The sequence below is a fragment of the Bacillus rossius genome, chromosome 5 (assembly GCF_032445375.1).
Source record: "Bacillus rossius redtenbacheri isolate Brsri chromosome 5, Brsri_v3, whole genome shotgun sequence".
NCBI classification, from domain to species: Eukaryota; Metazoa; Arthropoda; class Insecta; order Phasmatodea; family Bacillidae; genus Bacillus; species Bacillus rossius.
In genome coordinates this window covers 8,739,521-8,760,031 of record NC_086333.1, presented here as the reverse complement: position 1 = coordinate 8,760,031, position 20,511 = coordinate 8,739,521, and the positions used below count along the sequence as shown (strand labels likewise).

Below are 20,511 nucleotides of genomic sequence, written 5' to 3'. Positions count from 1 at the left end.
ACAAATATTTTGAATTATAAAGATAGTGTATTTAAGATTGAAGAAGACAAACGTTGAATCTATAGACACATATTTTTTCTGCTAAAAAATTTTTTTGTACCATTAATCAGATGTGAATTAACCATAGGCCCAATGTTTTGAAACCTTTACATTATATTGTTTAATGATGTAGTGAACTTAATTGTCTAAATTACATTAAGAAATTAGAGTTGTTTTTTGAGCATAAAATAGTTTATTTTTATTATTTTGTAAAGTTTACATTTTTGTTGGACACAACGTTGTTTGGATTCATGTTTCAAATGTTAATGTTGATGCCATTTACCATTATCACTTTATCATCATATTGATTATTTAACATATATATCACTACAGCAAAAATAAATTGGTAAGGGAAGACAAGTGAGTGACACAGGAACCGAAATGATTTTGGATAATGCCTTGACTACAGCAAGATTATTTGCATAAATAACAGGCAAGAATAACGAGAACTTTAGATGCCAGTAAATTGTTTGTATCAAGGTACCGCAGACGGAGTGTTCGACAAAGGAATCACTATGAAGGACAAAATTTTTGAAACTACAGGTAAGCAAAAATCGATGATTTTAAATGCACTGCGAAAAACGCAACAGCCGGCCATGGTTGGTATAATAAAGACAACCTTGTACGTGGTTACAATTTATCCGGGCAGTAAAGAAGACATCGATACTCACAATACCAGCGCCAATGCCGCAGCAGGCTGCCACAGCCAGGATGTTGAAGACGGCGCTGCCAACAATGGTGCCAACACCAATGTCTCCTTCTGTGATGAAGGTGCCGATGACATTAACGAAGAGCTCAGGTGCAGAAGTCGCTGCAGCCATGAAGGTGGCTCCCGCCACATCGTTTGACATGTTGAGTGCTGCCAACACACACATATTAGTCCTCATCAGAGTACAGCACAATGTATATTCTGTACAGTACTCTTAATGACATTGTGTCACTCCTGAGTCGCGAACCACTTGAAAAGTGATGAAGCTTGAATAGTACTGTAGTACTCTTTCTTTATTTCTATAGACAGATTATATGAACATTTTTGATGTTATGGACATGCTTTTAATTTTAGCCATATTAAGAACAAACATTTATCATGCTTCTGCAATTTTTGTTTTTGAATTCTAAATCATGATATAAAATAATATTTCAACTTATTTTTTAAGTAAATTGCTGTTATATTTTAATGATTTTGTTACCAATGGCACACATAAATTTTAAAGTAGTTGCTATCATTCGTAAAAAAAAATTAATACTGCTTTTATATACTACAATATTTTCATTCTTACATATTAATTTTCTTCCACATATTATAAATAATTGTAATGATTTATAAATTAAAGGAAAATGTATTAAAACAAATTCATATTATTAAAAAAATTCATTCTAACTATTTTCCAAAAACTAATTTATTTTTAATCAATTAATATAAAAATTGTATCACACATAATTTCATTCCAATAATATAATTACTAAAGAGAGTATACAGTTTTTCCTAATGACCATATCTCCGATCGACTAGTTCTCTCAATTCTGAGGGTTATGGAGTCCCCCACTGTCCACTGTTCTTACCCTGCTCGGTCCTAGAGATCTTTTGGAGCTAATAACCACACGGCAAACAAGCAGCGAATGAGCGCTAGCTTTTTTTTTTTACTTTCACAGCGAGAGAAACGAAAAGTAAACGGCGTCGCTTTCTTATATTAAGCAGTTAAGGGACGAGACAAAAAAATTGTACTTAAACTTAAAATTTAAAAAAAAAAAAACGAAAAGTGGCAAAACAAGTATAAAGCATGCTGAAAATTAATATTCTCATCTTTTTTTTTGCAAATATGAAATGTCCTGCAGTATATTGTTACCAGTGTTTTTTCTTGACACCTAAAAGTAACAAAAGAGAAACGTGTGTGTTTCCAATATTTGACGTGTCTAATCCCTGACGTGTGCACAACCAGTTATACATCGCCTCAGCGCGCACTTCATCCTTGCGAGTTAGGCAGCCTGTTAGCTCTGAACTCACTTATCTTAAAAGTCCTAGACCAGTGGTTCCCAACCTGGGGGCGATCGCCCCCAAGTGGGCGATTTGGGTTATCAAGGGGGCAATAAATAAGTGGGGGGCGATTTGGGGGCGATGAGTATTCAAAGGGGGAAAAATTAAAATAATACTGTGCAGTACAAGTTGCCGTATAGCATGAGTCACTAGCTATTCTTAGCCGGCGAGCTCACAGCACTCACCCCTCTCCACAGTCACCCACCTATTGTTGCTTAGCGCGGCCGACTGGTGACTCAACCCCCTCCCCCTCCCCCTCCACTTGCCATTGACCTACATTCGTCTTTAGTCTTCACCAGTCTTTGTGTGCCTCACCACCTGTTTTGTGCGTGTCTTTTCTGCTTTTGTGTGTTTGTTTTGAAGTGTAGAAGTTCATGCACAATGGAATCGAAAAAGAAGAAGTGTCGTCAACACTCAGCTGAGTATTTAAAATTCGGTTTTATCGCGTCACCGCAAAATGTGCAGTTTCCACATTGTCTTTTGTTCAATAAAATATTTACTAGTAATGAAGCCATAAAGCCTTCGCGAATGAAAGATCATTTATCAAGAATACACAGTGATAAAGTGAGTAAAGAATTTAGTTATTTTCAATACCTCAAAGCTAAAACTGATAAACGGACTAATGTGAGTGAATTATTTAAATACAAATAACTGATCTTGACAAAGGTCTTCTTACTTCTTACGAGGTGTCTTTATTGATCGCTAAATGTGGTTAACCTCACACAATTGGCGAGACTCTTGTTTTACCTGCTACCAAAAAAATTGTTGAAATCATGCTAGGCGAGGGCCCTAGTAATATAATAAGATAAGTCAATCGGTTCATTTCAGCAACAATACTGTTTCCAGGCGAATTGACGAAATGACCACGGATGTTGAATCCAAACTCACCAATTTGTTGTAAAAAAAAAAAATTGCATTTCAGATTTATGAATCAACTGTGATTGATAACAAAGCAATTTTATTAGCTTATGTGAGGTTTATCAATGAACAAAAGGAAATTACCAAAGAAATGTTGTTTGCTAGAACTTTGATAACTGATACGAAACGATCGTCGATTTTTAAAGTGGTGCAAGGTTATTTTGAGGAAAAAGAGATTCCTCTAAAAAATGTGAGTGCTTGCGCAACAGATGGTGCTCCTGCCTTGTTAGGTCGTCAATCTGGGTTTCTAGCTCACCTTAAGAAAGAAGTGCCAGAGGTCATCACTATTCACTGTGTCATTCTTCGTCAACACTTAGCTGCGAAAAAATTGAGTGGTGTCCTGCATGAAACCCTACAACTGGTTATTGCTGGTGTCAACAAGATCAAAGCTAATCCCCTCAATAACCGTTTGTTCCGACCACAATGCCATGAAAATGATGAGGAATTAAAACACTTGCTTCTACATACGGCCGTGAGGAGGCTTTCCAAAGGAAACTGTTTGCGCCATTTCTTCTGATTATTTGACACAGTTACCGAGTTTCTCGACAAGTCTGATCCTGTTTTAAGTGAGAATTTGAAGCAACACAAGTTTGAACTTGCGTACCTTACAGATATTTTTGAAAAATTAACGAAGTCAATATAAGGCTTCAAGAAAACAAGATGACCCTTATCAAGGCCAAAGGAATTATTTCATCATTCATTGACAAGTTTGATATTCACAAGGTAAATATTGGCCGTAATGAGCTGATTCAGTTTTAGACCCTTAAAAAGTGTTCTGGGTCAGATAACGAGATTCCTGAACTCCCAGAAAACAAAATCCTAATTTTTACTGATCACCTTGACCAGTTAAAAACTGACATGGAATCAAGATTTAAAGATTTGACCCAGTTACAAATTCCGGATTGGATTCTAGATCTGAAGTATGACTGTGAGGCGAAAATCATTTTCAAGCAGAGCGGTTACGAGTTAGCATGGGTGAAGCTTATGGACACTTATCCACAACTTTGGGGAAAAACTGAACCACTTCTCATCTCGTTCCCATCAACATATTTAGTTGAAAAATGATTTCGTTCTGTTGTTCAGCTCCTCACAAAACAAAGAAATAAGTTGGACATTTGCCTAAAAGGTGACTTGCGTCTGAACTTGACTAACATAAAGCCGGATATTCAAGCTTTAACTGAAATACACCAAGCACAAGGCAGCCATTGAAAAGGTAAAATAAAACAATAACAATGTTTTCAAACTTTCAAATAATCTTGAATGATTGCTTTAGCTGTTTCTAGTGTTAATAAAGTTATTTGAATAATTTTTTCATATTTTAACAGTCAACTTTCTTAATTTTTCCAGATTCCAATTTAAAAATGAAAACATGTAGGCCCTACTCCTATTTTTTTATGTATGTCAATGATCTTAGTTCTTTGTTCTTAAAAATAAATCTGTAAAAAATGTAATTTTTTTTATATTTTATTTAAGATTGACCGGATAAAACTGATTTGGTTGTTTTTTATATACGGTAATTAAATTGTTTAAATGTTTAAATAAATAAAACTTTATTTTTACTTTTTACAGTTTACTTCAAATTAAAATTAGGCATATAATGAAATTGAAAAAGGGGGGAGGAGCGATAGGTGTTAGTTAACCTCCAGAAAGGGGAGATGAACCACAAAATGTTGGGAACCACTGTGTTAGATCATTTCAATGTTAGGTAGCCCGGAAATGTGCTCTGAGCAAGGCTTCATTCGATTAATCTAAAAGCAAAGAACCGTTGGGATTTCGGTGTATTTATATATACATACATACTTACATACACCCATTCCACTGCAGTAAAGAGGGAGCTGAAGGATAATGGGCACATAGAAATAAGACCAGCAAGCCACGCCACTGCCCGCCTACCTGTGGAAGTCATGCTGCCCTAAAGCGCCACACGTTGATACGGAAGCCCTGGTATTCAGTGGTAAGGTGCAACGCTCCCGAGATTATAAAATAAGATTACCCAAGTCCGTGTTGGCAGTCTTGGCAATTATTCTCGGAGATCGAGTACTTGATTTGGCTCGTATGACGAGTCAAAAAGTTTGAGTTGGGAAGATGCTGTCTTGGAATAAAAGGACTGAAGAGGCGCACATGGCACCTATTCAGAGTTGGTTTTGGAACTGCAATCCCCATGTAATGACCATTTTTCCCCAACCGTGATTGACGACTACCTGTGTGTCGTATGAAAAATAATGTTGGTACCGTGCTGCGAACCATATAACTAGTGGTCCTCGTTGCAGTAATTGTAAGCGCCACTAGACTCTTTGGAAGGAGTAGTTGCATGGTAACTACTTTTCCGTTTGGACTCTCCCATGTCCACATGAGTAGCCCATTCTCAATTCTCAAGGTAGCCCACTAAGACCAATAAGCTTTCACAGCTCTTCGGTCACTGGATATCTCATGCCATATTGAAAGTCCAGTACCCTCTCTCTGGCCAGCTTATGATAGGTTAAAAGGATCTTGTCGCTACGCTGCCTTCAAGCTGGCATTATCACATTTTTCTTCCCATTAGTTATTTTTTTTCGCCGAATATCTTCGATTCCCTCATTTTTCTCTGCCCTGTTGCAATGATTACAGTCTACTTTGCAAGGTCTTCGGGAGAGGGCATCGGCATTGCTGTGAATTCGGCCTTTTCTGTGTTCTAACCGACAATCATATTGCTGTATCTGTTCAATCCACCAAGCAAGTTGTCCATCTGGATTCTTGAACTGTAGTAGCCACTTAAGTGCGGCATGGTCAGTTCATAAAAGACATTTTCTCCCATATAAATATTTGTGGAAATGTTGCAAAGATGTCACTACAGCCAATAGTTCTAGTCCTGTGATGCAGTAGTTGCATTCACGCTTAGACAAAACTTTGCTGTAGTATGCAATTACTCGATCATTTCCATCTTGAACCTGGGACAGGAAAGCACCCTAACCATCTCCATTCGCATCTGTGTCGAGGATATAATCTCCATGTAGATGGGGGTAGGCAAGTATGGGGCTAGTACACAGGGATTTTTCGAAGTCTTAAATTTCAGTCACACATGCTGAAGTCCATATAAATTGTCTTTTGTTCTCGGTCAGCTGATTCTGGGGTTTTGCGATTGTTGAGAACCCGGTAACAAACCGTCTATAGAAGGTACAGAGTCCCAGGAAACTTCTTACCTCATGCTTATTCTTAGGTTGAAGCCACTCCATAACAGAATGGATCTTCTCAAGATCTGTTTGCACTCCATCCTGTGATACGATATGTCCAAGGAATGTTACCTCATGCTGAAACAAGAAGCACTTCTTAGGACTTAACTTAAGTGGGGCATGGCGAAGCCTGTCGAATACATCCTGGAGATTTTGCAAATGTTTCTTCACTGTGTTTCCTACTACAATAATGTCGTCCAGATATACTAGGCATGTTTTCCAAGTCAAGCCATGCAGGAAAAGTTTTATCAATCTCTCAAAAATTTGCAGGAGCATTACATAACCCAAATTGTAATACAGTGAACTGGAATAGACCACTACCTGTCGTGAAAGCAGTCTTCTCCTTATTCTATGGGTGTAGCTCCACTTGCCAGTAACCACTCTTCAGGTCCAATGTAGAGAACCATCTGGTGCTAGAGAGCGTATCGAATGTGACATTGATACATGGGAGAGGGTAGCTGTCCTTTTTGGTGATGTCATTCAGCTTCCGGTAGTCCACACAGAACCTCAGTTGGCCATCCTTCTTCGCCACTAAAACCACTGGAGAGACCCAAGGACTTGGTGATGGTTCTATTACACCACCTTCCATCATACCCGTGATTAACTTCTCAGCTTCTTCTGTTTCGCTTGAGGCAGCTGTCATTATGCCTGTCGGGTTGGCTGTGCATCACCCATGTTGATGCGATGTCAGACCAGGCTTTTTCTCCCAAGGTAATTATTCCCTAAGGAAAATACATCCTGCATGTTTACCAGAAAAACTGTGACTTCTATTTACCCCCCCCCCATGTTAGATTATTTTGGCGTCGCCTTAGTATATGCTCTAGATTTTGGTTCACTGTTTGCACATCATGTATAATAGTTAAGGAAGACTCGCATTGGGCTACCCAAGAGACGAGTTCGCAGCTTGATATTGGGTCTCCCGGTTTTAGAACCCTTGTTCGAGTGTCGAGGATGGCCACCCTGACTGCTACAACCTCGCCCACCCTTGAAATGCTTCAAGCGACCAGGAGTGTCTTCAATCCAAACTTGAAATATGGTTCTATCAGGTAGTTCATATTGCCCCTAGGGTCTCCCATAATCATAGCTGCTATCATCTGCTCATGGTTTACTGGAATAGAAACAGATTTGCTAACTACCACTTGCATTACCAGAATTTAAAATTGGTCATGGGTAAACAAAGCCACCTCTTCATCTTTAATACATAGTACTTGTCCTTCCATATCAATAACGAATCTGTATCGATTCATTATGTCCACTTCTAATATTACCTGATCGGTGATAGCAACAAGAAAGGTCTGTAATAATGTCCAAGTTCCAATATTTATCTACAAAATCCAGCTGTTCATGCACGGGTGAAGTGTCTCCGGTGTCTGTTTTAAGTCTATATGTGATGGGTGTTCTCTTCAGCTTTTCTCTAATTACATTGTCTTAGCGGATTATGGATGCAGATGCCCCTGTGTCAACAGTAAGTAAACACTGTCTGCCATTGATCCATCCATTAAGGAACAAACTGTCATGTCCTCTACGAAATACAGATACAGGAAAATCCCAAGGGGCTACCATTTCCTGTAAAGCTGGCATGCGCGCCCTCACACCAGCTATTGCTCGTTTCCCTGTTCATAATCCTATTTCTCTTTCTGGTGAGTTGTTTTCCTGCATGTAGGACAGTTCCATTGTATGTGTCCGGGTTCACTGCGGACGAAGCACCGCGGGCGTCCTCCTGCTCTCCTGATCTGGTTACCTGGAGTATCATTCAGCAGCTTCTTCAATGCACTGAGAATATCTTCTTCATTAGTGGTGTTTCTAGCATTTGTTGCATCGTAGGGTTCCAGTCCAGCTCTCCTTTTCCTGATGCAATTGTTTCTTGAGGCACTGCGTACTGCCTTAATTTCCAGGGCATGGACCGAGGCCTCGCAACTCTTCTTGTGTCGGGCCAAACAAATAGTTTGCTAAACCTATGCATCTCTAAGCCCATCTATAAAAGCACTATTGGCTAGCTGCTGGCGGAACTCTGTGGGTACTTCTGGGTAGACGAAGTGCACGAGCCACTCGATGTCGGGTTCGAATTCTTGGAGGGTTTCTTAATATCTCTGTTGACGTGTCTTCAGGGCTGTTCTATACACCTAGCCCATGTGTCGGTCGCCATACCTCAGCTCAAGGGCCTCTACTAATACCCCATATTATTTCTGCTCTGTAACTGGTATGGTCTGCAGCAGCTATAGTGGAGATCCTCGCAGGGCCAAGACGAGTGCCGTAGTCTTTTCTTCCTCGTCCCAGTTATTCACTTCAGCAGCTGCCTCGAACTGTCGCCTGTAGACAGCCCATGATGATTGGCCATCAAAGGTGGGTAGCTTCAATTTTGGGTGACCAGTTGTGCCTTCCACCTTCAATTCTTCAGAATAACTGCAACTTTTCATAGCCGATGTAGCTTCCTTGATCATCCGAGGGCACTCTTCAGTTACCGCAGCTACACACTGTTCGGTGGTCTGCTTAAGCTGAGCTAGCTGTTGTGCCACCATTTCTTCGTGTTCGGCTAGCTATTGCTCTTGTTATGCAAGATGCTGTTCCAAACACTGCGCTTTCCCTTCCAACTGAACACTGATTTCAACAATCTTTTTCTTTAATTATTCTTCTTGAGCAGCCACTAGTTCATAACATATATCTTCCTGACCCCTCTTCATGTCTTCGATCTCGGTATTCGTGGTATTCTTCATATCTTCTTGGCAGTTCTTCATTTGGTTCATCTTTTCTTAGCGATTGTCAATTTTATTCTTCATTTTCTCTTGGCAGTTCTTCATTTGGCTCTTCATTTCTTCTTGGCTATCATCAATTTTAATCTTCATCTCTTCTGGGCAGTTCTTCATTTGGCTCTTCATATTTTTTTGGCCCTTCTGTATTTTATTATTCATTTCGGCCAAGAAAGCCATTGCGTTTTTAAGTTCGCCGGCGGCCATCTTCCTTGTAAAGATATACCACACGCCTAATACTACTGTCTTAAGACTACACTGTAATTTCCCCTATGGGCTTACCAAACACACTTCTATACACTAACACTATATTTTAAAACTACTTCACTTACTACAGTTCCTAACACTAATCTAATATAGAAAATCTAAATTCAAATTTTATATTACTATTTATTATATGTAAATTATTTAATTAGGGCTATCCCACTTCTGACACCAAAATGTTACGATTTTAATAATAGTAGATTGGGAATGACTGGGTTCGTATAGGGATAGCCCAATTTTTTTTATTGAACAGTTTTATTTACTACTAATATTTACAACACTAAAACATATTCTTACCTAAAATGCCAACAAATCAATTACTCGCACTCAGTACCTCAAGTCCTTACACACCACACACCTCGCTGGGCCACACCCCTCGTTAAACTTTCGCCGCAACACTCCTCGTGGACCTCCGTCTCCGGACTCTCGTCGCACTCCGTCGCCGTCGTCGCACTTCCATCGCCGAGCAGCTCACTCCAACTCGCCGACCAACCATCGCGGAGGCCGGCGCCCAGGCTTATATAGACCCTGGCGCCCCTTCTAGAAGTGACGAGCGTGGCTGGGGCCAGTCACGTCATCCTGTGCCGACCCGACACCCGAAGCGTCGAGAAGCGCATTGTTAGTTCACGCGACGGCTCAGGATGACGAGTCACGTCATCCCGCGCCGACCCGACGCCCGAAGCGTCGAGAAGGGCGTCGAAAGCTTGCGCGATGGCCTACGGAATTTCTACCAGTTTGTCTGGCACGGGGCAGCCGCCGTTTGGGTTGCAGAATTGGTTGGCGGGGGGGGGGGGGGGGCTGTTAAACGACGACCCTTGTAATTCGCGCAGGCACGCGTGGCATGTCTTACGTCAATGGGTGATGCATGACGACGGTTATTAACATTATCGAGAACTCAAAAATAAAGTTCTTATTTTTATTTTTTATCACTTTGTCTATTTGTTCGTTTGTCTGTTTGTGTTTATGATGGAGCATCTATAAAAAACTTGATCGATTTTGTTGAACTTTATTTGATTAGAAAGGTCTTTGACTTACTTAAAACTAGGCAATATATTTTTTAAGTAATTGCCCTTAATAGGGGTAAAAAAAGGGGTAAATTTGGTTTAAGGTAAATTAATTATGTGTCTGAAACGAATCAAGCTAAAGAAAACATTTTCGTTACCAAAAATAAAAATACAAATTCAATAATTACACCACAATTTTTAAATTTGGGAAATTTCATTTCCGAGGGTTTAAACAAGGGTAGGTAATAATAATTTATAGATGGTTAATAAAATCTTCGAATTTAATTAAGCATAATTAATGGCATTGCGTATCAATTATAAAAATACTAATACAAACAACCACAATTTTTAAACTTTGCGAGATTCAAGCCCTCAGGGGTGAAAAAAGTTAGAATATTTTTATGATCGAATATTATATCTCGGAATAAAATTAATTGTAACAAGTGAAGTTAAGTTTAAATAATAATATATGAATAAAAATAACCACAACTTTAATATTTTGGCAAAATGTAATACCTAGGGGGTGATAAATGTGTAAATAAAATTTAATATTAATAATTGTATCTGCGAATTTAATTTAGCGTTATAAAGTATATTGAATACCAATAATAAACATTAGAATATAAACAAAAACTACAAAATATGTATGCCAACGGGAACTGCTTCACGTCATCGCGGCTGATGCCACGGTTCCCGTAGACAATGGTAAAATGTTAATCACGTTTACTGTTAAATATGGTAATGATTCCATCAAGGTCTTCAAAACAGGTTATTATGTAACCTATGTATCAAATGTGTCATATTAAGCAATCCTTACACCGTCCTAGCCAGTAACAAACTGAAAGTCCTTTCGTCTGGGCTCGGTTATATACATGAGACTGATTTATTAAAATGCTTGTCAAAACAAGAAACATTTACTATAATACTAGAGTCAAAACAACATTCAAAAATGAAGCACACTTAATAGAGGAAGCACATTTGGAAGCAAATTCGACAAAAGAAATGGACACATAATTCACACACTGGACACGCAATGGATACACAATACACACAGAGGACACGAAGTGTACACACACAGGTGAAGAAGTGCACCCAAAATTACACACACAGGGCATGCAATGTACACACACTGAACACGCAATGAACACACAATGCACATACAATGAATAAGAGTGCATATGGTAGTCTGGGCAATGAAGAAGTACCAGTCCCCCTCGAAGGTAGATAATTCACTCTCCGAACAGACAATCGGTGTTTGCTTGGATGCATTGCATACCATGTATGTATGTATAGGCAAATTGATATGCTGGGCATTGCTCCTCCAGTCATTCGATTTAAGAGTAGAGCCCGTACAGGAATCAAAAGATCTATTATATGATCTGCTGTCATGCGAGCTGTCACTGGACCCAGAGGAATGGGAGAACAACCTCCCCCCCAACTCCCAGGCCCACATGCTGCGCCCGCATCACCGCAGGCACAGACAAAGCAGACACGGCAGCCGACGAGGCACAACAGCTATCCCCCGACGCCGCATGACGAAGAACGAGGGGGGGGGGGGGAGGGGGGTGCGACGTGGCAGAATCGGGAAGGGAGACTGATGAACAAGCCACCCGGGGAAGCGACTGGCCGGAAGGCCCGCAAAGCGGCTTCCCGTGGCATTGCTACAGGTTGCAATTGTGAGCCTGTCTTTAGCCAGCTTTGTTCCTAACACAGGTTCATTTTTAGCAGCTAGATTGGTTTTTGGAAGCATTTTGTAATTTAGGCCTGTTTTGTCTACATTGTACACTTGTTCGGGTACAAGTTTCTGTTCTGTGACCAACTTCTCAAATGTTGCTACAAATTCTGTAGCAGCATTATTATCAGCTGAGAGTTTTTCCCCCGCAATAATAAGATGTCGTATGAGTAGTATAGGATAGCCGGTCCGAGATCTGGCGCCGGCGCGTGGTGCCGGTGCCGGTGTCCGCCATCTTGGATTTGTGACGTCACGGCGGCAAAAATTCCTCAAAATTCCTCAAAAATGCCTCAAAATGACTCAAAATTTCCCGTTTTAAGAAAAAATTTCCCGTTTTCGAGGGAAAAATTCCCGTTTCGAGGGAAAATTTCCCGTTTTATTCCTCAAAAATCCCAACGGCTAGAAATGTCCTGATAGAGGCTTAAGCATCCTTAACTCAAGCCTCAGTTAAGCCTCTATCAGGATGTGACCTTGACCTTTGACCTTGACCCCGGCGGCCATCTTGGATCCGCCATTTTGGATGACGTCATTTCGTTTTCTAAAAAATTCCGGCATTGTGTTATCCGCCATATTGGACGATGACGTCACCGTTGCAATTTTCGTTACGGCCGCCATCTTTAACTTTTTTATTTATTATCCGATTTCAATGAAAAAAATTTTAAAATTTATTAAAAAATCCATTTAATAAAATTTTAATAAAAAATATTTAAAAAATATACTTTTACGACACGGAGTTCGGAGTCCTCGGTTCGAACCCGGTGAGGCCAAAAAAAAAATTAAAAATGGCGACCGATCCTCCTCCCGTGGTGACTTTTGGCAGACTGACTCCCACCACTTTTCTTAAAGCATATATATATATCGTCACCTAGTATGACGTCATGTCCGCCATCTTGTCTTCGATGCTGGAAGCCATCATCATCATTGTATCGTCGACGAGAGTGCGCTGACACCATGTTAGTTTAGTTCGTATCCGCTAGAGTGCAGTAATCATTTATTATTACTGTGACACCCGCCATCTTGAAATATGGCCGCCATCTTGAAAATCCGTAATTATTTAGCTAGAAATTCGGGAAAAATTCCAAAATTCATTAAATATATCACTCATTAACTTACATATTGATTCGATCCGCTCCAGTCCTTGGTTCGATCCCTGAATGATGCAAAACATTTAATTTTATATAAAAAATAATAATTTCAATAAACCATGTTCAAAATTCTTAAAGAGACTTTAAATCCTCTACTACCATCATCCTATCAGACACCAAGACCACCATATTGGAAATTCGTAATTGTAATGCTAGAGATTCGGGAAAAAGTTCAAAATTCATTAAATAAATTTGTAATCTATATACTGATTGATTAGATCGACTAAGGTCCTTGGTTCGATCCCTGGCCGATACAAAACAACTTTAATTTTAAAAAAGTACCAGAAAAGTGTCAGGTTCGAGAAATAAAACACCTCAAAGTCTTTTACAAACATAATATTTATTACACAATTTCTATCCTACTACAGAATCACTTGCGAAAGCCAACAACAATCTTATAAACATTTAGCCCTGCATAGACGTGCAACGACTACTTCTTAGCTCCAAATGGCTCCCAAAGCTCCAACAGCCTCCAAATGCTTAACACAGCTCCAAATGGCTCCAAATGCTCCAAACGGCTCCAAATGCTCCAAATGTCTCCAGCAGCTCCAAATGCTTGGCAGCTCCAAATGCTTCAAAAGGCTCCAAATGCTCCAACAGCTCCAAAAAAAGGCTCCAAATGCTCCAATAGCCTCCAAATGCTTAACACAGCTCCAAATGGCTCCAAATGCTCCAAACGGCCTCCAAATGCTTGACAGCCTCCAAATGCTTAACACAGCTCTAAATGGCTCCAAATGCTCCAAACGGCCTCCAAATGCTTGACAGCTCCAAATGTCTCCAGCAGCTCCAAATGCTCCAACAGCCTCCAAATGATTAACACAGCTCCAAATGGCTCCAAATGCTTGACAGCTCCAAATGCATAACACAGCTCCAAATGCTCCAACAGCTCCAAAAAAAGGCTCCAAAAGCTCCAACAGCCTCCAAATGCTTAACACAGTTCCAAATGGCTCCAAATGCTCCAACGGCCACCAAATGCTTGACAGCTCCAAATGCTCCAAATGCTTGACAGCTCCAAATGCTTCAAAAGGCTCCAAATGCTCCAAATGCTCCAAACGGCCTCCAAATGGCTCCAACGGCTCCAACAGCCTCCAAATGCTTGACAGCTCCAAATGTTTCCAGCAGCTCCAAATGCTCCAAATGGCTCAAACAGCCTCCAAATGCTTAACACAGCTCTAAATGGCTCCAACAGCTCCAAAAGACTCCAAATGCTTCAAAAGGCTCCAATTGCTCCAAGAGCTCCATCTTCAATTGGTTCCAACTGATTCCTATTACTTTTATCGAACTTGGCATGATTACTAACATGTCTTTATCAGTATACATTTTGACTGGCAGTGGTAACGTTTTTTTACACCTTTAAGTTATAAGTTTTATTTAGAAATCAGATTTCGATAAATGATAGCTTCCATCTGGAAAGAAAATATATTAATTTATCTTCAAGTTTATACACATACATGTAATTTAATCCATTATTGTATGTAGCCAGCTTCCCTCAGTTCTTTGAGTATGAAGGATATTTCTTTAATGTTCGAATAGTTTCCTGCACAAAGCGATCCATGTAGTAGTCGTAGCCTGTTAACCAATATGTTAGGATCTTCCCATGAGGTATAATCAATCTCTTCTGCTGCCTTCATCATCCTTGCATGTTTATAATAAATATTATCTCTGGTTTTTATCGTTTTAACACCAACCACAAGGTCACTTTCGTCATCTTGCCAGTGATTATCACAAGCTTGAACAGGATAATTTATTTTATTACGTCGTTTCCAACGTTTTGGTCTCAGACTGCCATCACAGTCTTCGCTCTTGCATGCTTTTGGTGCTTCAGTACAGTACTCAATCATGTCAGCCTCAGATGTGTCACCACAATCTTCAATCATGCCAGCTTCTGATGTGTCACCACAGTCTTCAATCATGTCAGCACCACAAACTTGATCAGGATAATTTATTTTATTACGTCGTTTCCATCGTTTTGGTCTCAGACTGCCATCACAGTCTTCGATCTTGCCTGCTTTAGGTGTTTCAGTACAGTACTCAATCATGTCAGCCTCAGATGTGTCACCACAATCTTCAATCATGCCAGCCTCAGATGATTCATCAAAGTCTTCGACCTTGTAAGCTTCAGGTGGTTCTCCATCTTTCACATTTTCATGGAGACGACTAGATATTGGAGTAAATATATTTTCATTTCTAATGTGGTTACAACTTCCTTCGTTTGTTTTAAATTTTAAATTATTATCTTGATCTAGATCAGTAATTTTAGCATTAGCTTTTTCGCCTTCGTTCCTCTTCCGCGATGTTGTAGCCCAGTCTTCGTTATCTTTATTCATCTTAATTGTACAGGTCTTGTAATGTCTATCCAAGTAATATCTTCTACCAAAGGATTTCTGACACTGACTGCAATGAAATGGTTTTTGACAAGGACCCAAATTACACTCGCTTCTCTCATGTCGTTTAGCATTCTTTCTCAAGGTAAACACCTTGCTACAGTATCTACAGTGATGACGTTTTGATACTGCAACAAATCCCGTTTCAGGATTCATATTAGTTATTGAGACTAATGCCAGATGCAAACTAAGAGTTTTAAATTAGATATGTTACTTAAATAGAATTTTTTAATTATTTCATCAGCGAAAATTAATTTATCTCATTCAAAGGTACTTGTTGCAAGTAGTTCTGCTTTTCAACAACAGATGTCGCCACATGTTACTTGCAGGTAAATAATATTTAGTTCTTTTATGCGGGATGCGGGATGCTCACTAACGATCGCAAAAGAAGGATGGCTTCGCTAGACTCCAAGGAGAAGGAAGTTCGTCCATCCTGTTAGTGCTTCTTAGATTTCTCAGAGATTATTTGACTGAGTAATGATATTTTTTTTAAATTTCCACCTGATAAAAATATTACAAGTGCTGATTTATTGGCAGAATTTCAATAATTAAATGCGACCTTGAATAAAAAATGACATGACTCATTAAGTAAAAAATTCTTCATGCAGAGATCAATTCCTCATCAGTAACCAGAAGCACTCGGAGAAAACCATCAGATGTCTAGTCAGGAATAATCAGAAGCACCCAGAGAAAACCATCAAAATATTGTCAAGAATAATCTGGAGCACACGGAGAAAACTACCATAATATTGTCAAGAATAAACGGGAGCACACGGAGAAATCCACCATAATATTGACAAGAATAATCAGGAGCACACGGAGAAAACCACCGCAAGTTTTCTTTGATATCATAAAATTTCAGGAAAAAAATAATACTAAAAATGAAAATAAATTAATAAAAAATTAAAAAAAAATAAAATAAAAAAAAAAAAAAAAATATATTCTGCTAGCTTGTGAACTTCTCATTGTTGAACAAAGATAGAGTTCTAGTACAAGCCAGAATATATTTATGTATTTATTTTATTTTATTTTTTTTTAATTTTTTATTAATTTATTTTCATTTTTAGTATTATTTTTTTCCTGAAATTTTATGATATTAAAGAAAACTTACGGTGGTTTTCTCCGTGTGCTCCTGATTATTCTTGTCAATATTATGGTGGATTTCTCCGTGTGCTCCCGTTTATTCTTGACAATATTATGGTAGTTTTCTCCGTGTGCTCCTGATTATTCTTGACAATATTTTGATGGTTTTCTCTGGGTGCTTCTGATTATTCCTGACTAGACATCTGATGGTTTTCTCCGAGTGCTTCTGGTTACTGATGAGGAATTGATCTCTGCATGAAGAATTTTTTACTTAATGAGTCATGTCATTTTTTATTCAAGGTCGCATTTAATTATTGAAATTCTGCCAATAAATCAGCACTTGTAATATTTTTATCAGGTGGAAATTTAAAAAAAATATCATTACTCAGTCAAATAATCTCTGAGAAATCTAAGAAGCACTAACAGGATGGACGAACTTCCTTCTCCTTGGAGTCTAGCGAAGCCATCCTTCTTTTGCGATCGTTAGTGAGCATCCCGCATCCCGCATAAAAGAACTAAATATTATTTACCTGCAAGTAACATGTGGCGACATCTGTTGTTGAAAAGCAGAACTACTTGCAACAAGTACCTTTGAATGAGATAAATTAATTTTCGCTGATGAAATAATTAAAAAATTCTATTTAAGTAACATATCTAATTTAAAACTCTTAGTTTGCATCTGGCATTAGTCTCAATAACTAATATGAATCCTGAAACGGGATTTGTTGCAGTATCAAAACGTCATCACTGTAGATACTGTAGCAAGGTGTTTACCTTGAGAAAGAATGCTAAACGACATGAGAGAAGCGAGTGTAATTTGGGTCCTTGTCAAAAACCATTTCATTGCAGTCAGTGTCAGAAATCCTTTGGTAGAAGATATTACTTGGATAGACATTACAAGACCTGTACAATTAAGATGAATAAAGATAACGAAGACTGGGCTACAACATCGCGGAAGAGGAACGAAGGCGAAAAAGCTAATGCTAAAATTACTGATCTAGATCAAGATAATAATTTAAAATTTAAAACAAACGAAGGAAGTTGTAACCACATTAGAAATGAAAATATATTTACTCCAATATCTAGTCGTCTCCATGAAAATGTGAAAGATGGAGAACCACCTGAAGCTTACAAGGTCGAAGACTTTGATGAATCATCTGAGGCTGGCATGATTGAAGATTGTGGTGACACATCTGAGGCTGACATGATTGAGTACTGTACTGAAACACCTAAAGCAGGCAAGATCGAAGACTGTGATGGCAGTCTGAGACCAAAACGATGGAAACGACGTAATAAAATAAATTATCCTGATCAAGTTTGTGGTGCTGACATGATTGAAGACTGTGGTGACACATCAGAAGCTGGCATGATTGAAGATTGTGGTGACACATCTGAGGCTGACATGATTGAGTACTGTACTGAAGCACCAAAAGCATGCAAGAGCGAAGACTGTGATGGCAGTCTGAGACCAAAACGTTGGAAACGACGTAATAAAATAAATTATCCTGTTCAAGCTTGTGATAATCACTGGCAAGATGACGAAAGTGACCTTGTGGTTGGTGTTAAAACGATAAAAACCAGAGATAATATTTATTATAAACATGCAAGGATGATGAAGGCAGCAGAAGAGATTGATTATACCTCATGGGAAGATCCTAACATATTGGTTAACAGGCTACGACTACTACATGGATCGCTTTGTGCAGGAAACTATTCGAACATTAAAGAAATATCCTTCATACTCAAAGAACTGAGGGAAGCTGGCTACATACAATAATGGATTAAATTACATGTATGTGTATAAACTTGAAGATAAATTAATATATTTTCTTTCCAGATGGAAGCTATCATTTATCGAAATCTGATTTCTAAATAAAACTTATAACTTAAAGGTGTAAAAAAACGTTACCACTGCCAGTCAAAATGTATACTGATAAAGACATGTTAGTAATCATGCCAAGTTCGATAAAAGTAATAGGAATCAGTTGGAACCAAATGAAGATGGAGCTCTTGGAGCAATTGGAGCCTTTTGAAGCATTTGGAGTCTTTTGGAGCTGTTGGAGCCATTTAGAGCTGTGTTAAGCATTTGGAGGCTGTTGGAGCCATTTGGAGCATTTGGAGCTGCTGGAAACATTTGGAGCTGTCAAGCATTTGGAGGCTGTTGGAGCTGTTGGAGCCATTTGGAGGCCGTTTGGAGCATTTGGAGCATTTGGAGCCTTTTGAAGCATTTGGAGCTGTCAAGCATTTGGAGCATTTGGAGCTGCTGGAAACATTTGAAGCTGTCAAGCATTTGGAGGCCGTTTGGAGCATTTGGAGCCATTTGGAACTGTGTTAAGCATTTGGAGGCTGTTGGAGCTTTTGGAGCCTTTTTTTGGAGCTGTTGGAGCATTTGGAGCTGCTGGAGACATTTGGAGCTGTCAAGCATATGGAGGCCGTTTGGAGCATTTGGAGCCATTTGGAGCTGTGTTATGCATTTGGAGCTGTCAAGCATTTGGAGCCATTTGGAGCTGTGTTAAGCATTTGGAGGCTGTTGGAGCATTTGGAGCTGCTGGAGACATTTGGAGCTGTCAAGCATTTGGAGGCCGTTTGGAGCATTTGGAGCCATTTAGAGCTGTGTTAAGCATTTGGAGGCTGTCAAGCATTTGGAGGCCGTTTGTAGCATTTGGAGCAATTTGGAGCTGTGTTAAGCATTTGGAGGCTATTGGAGCATTTGGAGCCTTTTTTTGGAGCTGTTGGAGCATTTGGAGCCTTTTGAAGCATTTGGAGCTGCCAAGCATTTGGGGCTGCTGGAGACATTTGGAGCATTTGGAGCCGTTTGGAGCATTTGGAGCCATTTGGAGCTGTGTTAAGCATTTGGAGGCTGTTGGAGCTTTGGGAGCCATTTGGAGCTAAGAAGTAGTCGTTGCACGTCTATGCAGGGCTAAATGTTTATAAGATTGTTGTTGGCTTTCGCAAGTGATTCTGTAGTAGGATAGAAATTGTGTAATAAATATTATGTTTGTAAAAGACTTTGAGGTGTTTTATTTCTCGAACCTGACACTTTTCTGGTACTTTTTTAAAATTAAAGTTGTTTTGTATCGGCCAGGGATCGAACCAAGGACCTTAGTCGATCTAATCAATCAGTATATAGATTACAAATTTATTTAATGAATTTTGAACTTTTTCCCGAATCTCTAGCATTACAATTACGAATTTCCAATATGGTGGTCTTGGTGTCTGATAGGATGATGGTAGTAGAGGATTTAAAGTCTCTTTAAGAATTTTGAACATGGTTTATTGAAATTATTATTTTTTATATAAAATTAAATGTTTTGCATCATTCAGGGATCGAACCAAGGACTGGAGCGGATCGAATCAATATGTAAGTTAATGAGTGATATATTTAATGAATTTTGGAATTTTTCCCGAATTTCTAGCTAAATAATTACGGATTTTCAAGATGGCAGCCATATTTCAAGATGGCGGGTGTCACAGTAATAATAAATGATTACTGCACTCTAGCGGATACGAACTAAACTAACATGGTGTCAGCGCACTCTCGTCGACGATACAATGATGATGATGGCTTCCAGCATCGAAGACAAGATGGCGGACATGACGTCATACTAGGTGACGATATATATATGCTTTAAGAAAAGTGGTGGGAGTCAGTCTGCCAAAGGTCACCACGGGAGGAGGATCGGTCGCCATTTTTAATTTTTTTTTTTGGCCTCACCGGGTTCGAACCGAGGACTCCGAACTCCGTGTCGTAAAAGTATATTTTTTAAATATTTTTTATTAAAATTTTATTAAATGGATTTTTTAATAAATTTTAAAATTTTTTTCATTGAAATCGGATAATAAATAAAAAAGTTAAAGATGGCGGCCGTAACGAAAATTGCAACGGTGACGTCATCGTCCAATATGGCGGATAACACAATGCCGGAATTTTCTAGAAAACGAAATGACGTC

General features: G+C 39.1%; 1 protein-coding gene across 2 annotated transcripts in view; it reads right to left on the bottom strand.

The window, feature by feature from the left end:
• LOC134531575 (sodium/potassium/calcium exchanger 4) overlaps nucleotides 1-20,511 on the bottom strand; it is a 758,952-nt gene that overhangs the window by 536,788 nt on the left and 201,653 nt on the right. For both annotated transcript variants that reach the window (XM_063367287.1, XM_063367288.1), the window contains exon 4: nucleotides 711-898. In XM_063367287.1, coding sequence (XP_063223357.1) covers nucleotides 711-898 — 188 coding nt within the window. The remainder of the gene's footprint in view (nucleotides 1-710; nucleotides 899-20,511) is intronic.